This window comes from Garra rufa, unplaced genomic scaffold (assembly GCF_049309525.1).
Source record: "Garra rufa unplaced genomic scaffold, GarRuf1.0 hap1_unplaced_119, whole genome shotgun sequence".
Lineage (NCBI taxonomy): Eukaryota > Metazoa > Chordata > Actinopteri > Cypriniformes > Cyprinidae > Garra > Garra rufa.
The window spans coordinates 26,253-34,138 of NW_027394394.1; the positions used below are offsets into that span (position 1 = coordinate 26,253).

Genomic DNA, 7,886 nt, shown 5'->3' on the forward strand with positions numbered 1-7,886 from the left:
CACTTCTTAATTCACCCCTGAGATCATCTGCATCATGACATGTGCATCATCTGCTTTTTTTTTCTCTTCAAAATGTAATAAATAATCCAGGGGTGTCAAACTCAATTCCTGGAGGGCCACAGAGTTTAGCTCCAACCCAAATTAAACACACCTGATCCAGCTAATCATGTCCTTCAGGCTGATATGAAATCTACATGGTTTGTGCGTTTGAGCAGGGTTGGAACTAAACTCTGGCTGCAGCCCTCCAGGAACTTGGAGTTTGACACCCCTGTACTAATCCATAAATGTATGTAATGTAATATGTAAATATATATATATATATATACAGTAGTCAACATTCGAAGTGGATCAAAACCTTTCATCAAATTTGTCCTAAAACCAAAAAGAATACCTGTTCTTATCTTAGGACAACTTTTGAGGAACTTTTTTGATCCACTTCGAATGTTGACTACTGTATATATATTATATATATATAAAACAGTTATATACATATACATATATACACACACACACATATATATATATATGTATATATATATATATATATATATATATATATGTAAAACAGTGCTTCTTAATCCTGGTCCTGCTCTGCACACTTTGCTGTCTCCATTATTTAACACACCTGATTCAGATCATCAGCTCATTAGAAGAGAGTTTAGATAAAGGAGACATACAAAATGTGCACAAGGATGGGTCCCCAGAGGGGTGTTCCATAAAACAAATTTACTAAATAAGCCAGGTTTATTTTAGTTAGTCTGACTTATTGTCACTTGATTTGGTGATGGTTATTCAAAATAAGTCAGACTAACTGAAATAAGCCTGACTTATTTGGTTAACTTGTTTTATGGAACACCCCCCAGGACCAGGATTAAGAAACACTTAAGTAAAACAGAGATTAGTGCTTGTAATACATTGAGGGCCTTAATGCTGTGCCTCATGGAAGTGCAATTTTCCCATGAAAATTATTCAGAATTACTGTGAAAACTGAAACGTTGAACCCAACATTCCTCACATATTTCAACACTTTATTAACAGCACTGGTGGGCTGATAAATCTGGGTGTGCCTCAAACACGCCTGCAAAATATGCATGTTTATTAAGTTTTATACTGTATCTCTCAGTTCAGCTCTTTTCCAGATTATAATGAGCCATTTTTTCATGTTTAGATCGATAATAAAGACTTTCAGAGTTTAAATTACTACTGTTTCTTTAGCTTAACCAAAGACTGTCTTTTTACTCATCTTTACGAGCATTACTGTAAAACATAGACGAGATTTAAAGTGTAATACAATAAGAACTTGACTTTTTATAGCATTATTTAAAAAGTCAACTATATTTTTCTATTATTTAATATGTCAGGCTTAACAGGCGTAGGCATTAAAAAAAAAATCTTCAGATTCTTCTACACTAGAGGGTTGATGGGAAGTTACGACCACAAAGTCAGTTATGCAACACACAAAAAAACCCTATGTTGCAATCATATCGCAAGGCATTCATTGAATCAGACATGAAAAACGTTGATGGAAAACGCATTATGTTGGGGTTACGTCACAAAATATTGTAAATATATCTTTTTATACTGTATTTTATACATATTTATGTTTTAGACCACGACGGTGAGCCAATGGATATCACACAAGCAACGAGAAAACTGCATATATTAAAGTGAAAGTAAAAACAGTGCTTCCAGCATCTGATGTGCAAATTCTCTCTAGGAGACAATGATAGACGAATATACTTCCTTTGCTGATATTAATTTACTTCCCTAATATTTCTCTTGTGCACCGAACACAGTGGGGAAAATATAAAAGGAAACGTATTTTGTGTAGGCTAAGGGTTGTTTTTGAAAGTCGGTTCTTGAAATAAAGCTCTTAATTTTCTTTTTTGACTGCAGTATTATTAGGGGTTAAGAAAGTCTTAATTATGATTTCAGGTGGTCTTAAATGTGGGGACTGAAAGGCAAGAATTGCGATGAAACTTTACAAGGCTGTCCATTGAATAAATATGAGCGCTGCGCATTTCAAAGTCATCTGCGGCGCTGCTTTGTGTATCATTCTGATAGCGCCTCCTGCTGGAAGAGAATGATCTGACATTTTTAATCAGCTCGTATGTCTACTGTTGTCAAAAAGACCAATGTAAAAATAAAATCAGTCCATAGTTTTAAGCACCAAACACGTAGAGTTGTAAATGTTAAAGTGTTATACAAATTTAAACAATTAAGGCAATAAAATATATGTTATGCCGAGAACACACTACACGATTTTCAGGCCGATTATGAATGGAATTTGGTCTTGATCACAGATCGTGCCTAGTCGGGCATAGTCTGTTCCAGTCGGGCTCAGTCAATGCAATGCAATAAAATGCATGCATTCACTTTTTTTAAATAAAGTAATGACGTTTTAAAAAATAATAATAAAAAGAATCCAATTTTGGAGTTTGACAATGAACACATGACTAGCAGAAGCATTCTAAGACTGACCTGAACACACATTAGAATGCTTCTGCTAGTCGTGTAGTGTGTCCCCAGCATTAATTAATATCAGAATCAGAATCAGAATGAGCTTTATAATATAATATATATATAATATATATATATATATATATAATATAATATAATATAATATAATATAATATAATACTTGATTGACATTAATTGTTTAAATTAATTTAAGAATTGATACTTTTGACTCTTGAAGGCTGGAATGTGAATTTTATAATTTAAGAAATCTTTTTTGTTTCGTGAAACCTGCATCTCAATTGTAAATCATGCTTTTTACAGTCATTTTAACAATTTATTTATTTATTAATTTAATTTTGTTCAGGTCTTTAAAAAGGTATTTAAATGTCTAGAATTTAAGATAAAATATGCTGCAGATACCCTGGTCTCGCAAAAAAACATAAATAGTTTTTTATATATAATTGTCCGGACCTCGGCTGGTGCGCAGGGTTCATTACCGGACCTCGAGCCGTTTTAGTTCAAGACCCCTGATCTAAAGCAATGTATCAGTTGATCTACCCTCCCTTCCACGGATCCATTTTAAATGACTCTTTGATCAATGATTTTAAACATGAAAATATTTACTGTCGTTTCCAAATAATCTTTTCTGATCCTGTTACAAATTATCCATAGGTTCATACATTTTGTAATCATCACTATTACCACATCATGTTATTTACTTCATGATGTACGAATTTAAGATGTTTCATCAAATATTTAATAAAAGCATTTCATTTTAAATGAACCTTGTGTGTTTATGAAAATGTAGCTCTATTTAATGGTGAATCATTGAATCCTATGAGACCAATATAGCATCACGTTCAAAAATGACCAACTTGACTCTTCTGTAGTTATATCGTGTACTAAAAGAACCGGAAAATGTAAAGCTGAGATTTTCTAGGCCGATAAGATTAGGAACTACACTTCCATTCCGGTGTAATATAGTCAAGGAAGTTTGCTGCCGTAATATGGACGCAGCAGGCGCAGTAATTTCACGCAGTGCCTGACATTCGGTCACAATTTAAAAAAGCCGGTCACATTGGAAGTTACCTAGCTGGTAACTAATTTCAGGCACTGTGTGATATTACAGCAGCAAACTTCCTTGACTATTACACGGGAATGGGAGTGTAGTTCCTAATCTTATCGGCCTAGAAAATCGCAGCTTTACATTTTCCGCCGGTCTTAGTACACGATATAACTACAGAAGAGTCATGTTTTAAATAGGACAAATATCGAAACTAGTTGGTAATTTTGTAACACGATGCTATATTGGTCTCATAGGATTCAATGATCTATGCTAAGCTATAACAAAAAAGTGGTATCGCTAGAACAGGAGAACAGCTGAATGGATTTCAAAATGGTAAAACTCAACTAATTAACTCGGGGGGAGTTGGAGAATGAGCCTATTTCCAAAAAAAGTGGAGTGTTCCTTTAAGACCATTTCAGCTTTGTTAGGCACACCGCAGACGTACTCCAGTCTCAATTTGATTTGTTTCCATTTCTCTTTAAGGAGAGTTAACTGGGAGAATGAGAGCAGAAGATTTAAAAAGTCCACAAATAAGGGCCACCTTAGTTTACTTACTTTTATTTCATTGGTCATCTTTGTCAAGTTGCACTTGCATTTTTAGGACATGTGAAACATTCATATATTATATGTTATATTCATATTTACATTTATATCTAAAATTTTTCTTCACTTAAAAACTTACTGCAAATACTGCAAATTCTTCCCAGCCAAGTCAGCATGAGTCACAGAAAATGGCCATTAGAATGTATAACTGTCACATTAATATGGGCCTATCTCCATATGAAAACATAAACTGAATGGTTTGTTGTGATCAATCTTTGTGAACAATCATGTTTGGTGTGAACAGGCTTATAAGAATATTTCATGTTATCCATCCAATATGTCATAATTATGTTTTTCCTTCCACATCACAAAACACCTCTCAATGGCTCTGGGATGTCCTACCTGCCAGTCAAAGGATGTACTCATGACAGCATACATCATGACCAATCAAAAATGGAAGGCATTATTGATGTTTTCTTATTGGTGAATGAGACAGTAGGTAATCTGGCAGTGTAGCATTGAACCCTAATATATACATTCAAAGCTAGTTTACTATTGCTAGTTTCTCCAAAGTCTCCTACCATATTATGTGGCCAAGCATGTTATATCTTATATCAAGCATGTTGTATGCAATGTATTTTTTATGTTTTTTAATTTATTAATATTACTCTTACATGCGTATATATTTGTAAAGGAAAAAAAAATCTATTTATGATTAGTCTGGTAAGACAAACTCAGTTTGCAAGTCTTTTTTTTTTCTTTTATGCATTTATGTGCATAATTTATCGACCGCTAGGACAATACTAAAACGTATTGTAAAAACAACTATGATTTGTTACATTGTCCACCCACTGCGCAAAGATGTGAAAGACACGTCCAAATACGTCATTTTTGAATATTGACGTAATCTAGACGTCCGTCAGACATCTAATGTTTAGTGGGCAGTAATGTTTTAAATCTGTAATATATTCATTTTGTTCATAATGATCTGTTGTGGTTTTTGGTGTGTCTACCTTAACAATCTCAATACTTGATGTCATGTCCACTTGAGGATTACTCAAACCAAATAGGTTTTTCATTAAATGAATTTTTCATGAAATTGCTCAACCTGAACCTAGATTGCTTTTGTTTGGTTTTGAAAACCTGGATTAAACAAATTTGCATGATGGCATACATTTCTACATTGGTGTGCTAAATTAGGATGACATAGTAAAGTTTAAGTGTAAGCCTTTTATTAAATGTCAGATTAAACACGTTTGAAATTCTTACATGATTTTTTAGAGATTATTTAAATGTGGTTACACAAAGTTGAAGCGACATCAGTGTTTCTATATTAAAATTTAAATTATCCCCCGAACACCCAAGAAAATTACAATTTAATGTGAATTTAAAAAAGCTAACATAAAATGAAAGAATTTATTGATTACATCTTTCTTAATAAAAAATTAAAAAAAATAAATGTGGATGAACTTTATAAAATTGCTGGTAAAATCAGATGAAGCCCAGCCACGAACAATTTGTCCTAACATTACAGATCAGATTCATTTGTATGCACTTTCATTTTAGTGTAAGTGACGCCTTTGTATTGGCCCTTGGTTTCATACTCAAGCACACTGCCATTCTTGCAAGTGATCTTCACTGTGCCAGTATAAGGCACATCAAACGTTGCTCTGCCAATGGTAATGGAAACTTCCAACTTCTTTTTTGGTGGCACCTGCACAGTGGTAGACAGAGATTCGGTACTCTCATGTTCGTCCTCCAGACTATAAGTGCTTTCTTTTCCAACTGTGAAACTGTATCCTGTAGAAACATCGATAACCTCTAGAATCTCTGCCTTCACTTCCACACTAAATGTTAATGTAAAGCTCTCACTCATTGACCATGAAGATTTTTTAATAAATTTCTCTGAGATTTCGATTTTTTCCTCTTGTTTTTCAGAGGTGTCATTCTGGTAAGAGATGGATTTGATCTCTTCTACTGTCACCTGTGGTATCAGTTGGTTTATTGTGGGGTAGTTGACATTAGTGAGAACTGTTGATTGAACTTCATTGAGAAACATGAATCCCATGCAATCGATGTCGTCACCAGCTCTTCCTACAACTCCCAGACAAAACCCAGAGCCGACATCAATGGGATATTCTTGTTTTAAACCCCAACTCGTCATCTTTGCAAAAAATTCTCTGCCCTTACTGGTCTTGAATCTGATGGCTCCAAGACGTGTTCCTGCTCCATTTCCCCAGAGGGACAGTGATTCGAAACACTCACCAGGCGTGAATATGTACTCTTGATGTGATCCAAATGGCTTTCCAAAGGTTTGAATTCTGCCATCTGAAAGCCAAACCTTTACAGCCTTCACCTGCATTATTCCCACCCACACCCAGATCTTTTCTAGACTGGCACCGTTTGTTTCACCAGTCAATGAAAAGCCATTTCCTCCTGGTCCACCGATTATCTCTAGAGTTGTTGGGGGGGACATCTTTGAAGTAAATAGATCTGAAAGTTACATCACAGATTAAAATGATCATTGGCAATCTAAACCTAGCATATAATTAGTATATTTCCCATGTGTATTATTTTAAAACACCCAATAAATATTTTTTTAATATTTTTATTGTTGTTAAATATTTTTTTTAATTGTTTTAATGTCTGTAGATTTCTTTTTATTACATTTCTTCTAGCTAAAGTAAAAAACTAATTGTTTTATTTCAGTGTTTCCCATTTCTGTTTCTGGAAGCTCACCATAACCATTATGGCTTCATGACAAATTCATTTCAGGTCTCTGAAGAGCAGAAACAGGTGTTTTTTAAAAGACAATGTTCAATTCTAGTCTGCCTTGGAACAGAGATGGGAAACACTACTTAGTAGTCCTGCAATAAAACTCTTAGTAAAAAAGTACTTGTCTCTAGAAATATACTTACATAGAGGACTGTAGTCTGTAGTCTGAACTTCTCAAGATCAGCTCGTCTGGTAAAAGTCAGAAAAGTGAAGTGTGTTTGATTGGGATGCTGTTTAAATTGAGCTCCAAAAGTGGCAGGCAGTAGCTGGAAATAGACAAAGACAGCCTGGGTCAAAGTAATTTGCAATATAAGTGTTTGAATATGAAATGTCATAAAGCACTGACTAGCAAAACTGCTGTACAATCAATGTACACTCAATGAATTTTGTGCCGAAATAATTTCCATGTGTCATGGCGGGACTCATGGGCACCTCAGCTGGATCATGACAGAAAATGTGATTTCCAAAACACTTTAAAGGGATGGTAAACAGTTCTAGGCTTTTCTAGGCTTGATTGTGTTTATGGGGTGCAGTCTAACATAAAAAAGAACTAATTTTTCACATAATTTACCTTTATTCTACATTAATCTTGTCCCTTCTCCTATGAACATTCTGAAGAGCTCCTGTTTTTGTGCAGCCCCTCCCTCAGAAATACGCAATACGCTCAGATAGGATTATTGCTTATCAATTTGAGCCTGAATGAGACCCAGGGAATATTAGTGAAAAGGATTGCACAGAGCTTGTGCAAGCACAGCACTAATGGTGCATTTCCACTGGCACCTATGAGCGTGGCGGAGCGAGCATTTACAATTCATAGGGAAGTTGAGCTTAAACACTCGTGTGGTGCATTATGGAATTGAAAGCGGTGTGGAGAAAGCGTTGAGATTAGCTGAGAGCATCAAAAGGTTGGGCATTCCTCAACTTAATGCAAATCTCGAGAGCAAAACGTTGGGCGACAACCAATAGGTGTGAAAAGTAGGCAAGGCAAGATTTTGATGTATGTTTCAGAGTGTTTGTGAAACTGGTTGATTACTAAGTGGAA

General features: G+C 34.9%; 1 protein-coding gene across 1 annotated transcript; it reads right to left on the reverse strand.

Moving 5' to 3' along the window:
• Positions 1-5,372: 5,372 nt before the first annotated feature.
• LOC141316617 (aerolysin-like protein) lies at positions 5,373-6,545 on the reverse strand. The gene has a single exon (XM_073832805.1). The coding sequence runs from the start codon at positions 6,543-6,545 to the stop codon at positions 5,598-5,600; it is 948 nt and encodes a 315-aa protein (XP_073688906.1). The 3' UTR covers positions 5,373-5,597.
• Between the last annotated feature and the right edge of the window lie 1,341 nt (positions 6,546-7,886).

Bases quoted from the DNA above. Each gene is read 5' to 3' on its own strand.
- LOC141316617 (XM_073832805.1), bottom strand. From the start codon at position 6,545: ATGTCCCCCCCAACAACTCTAGAGATAATCGGTGGACCAGGAGGAAAT.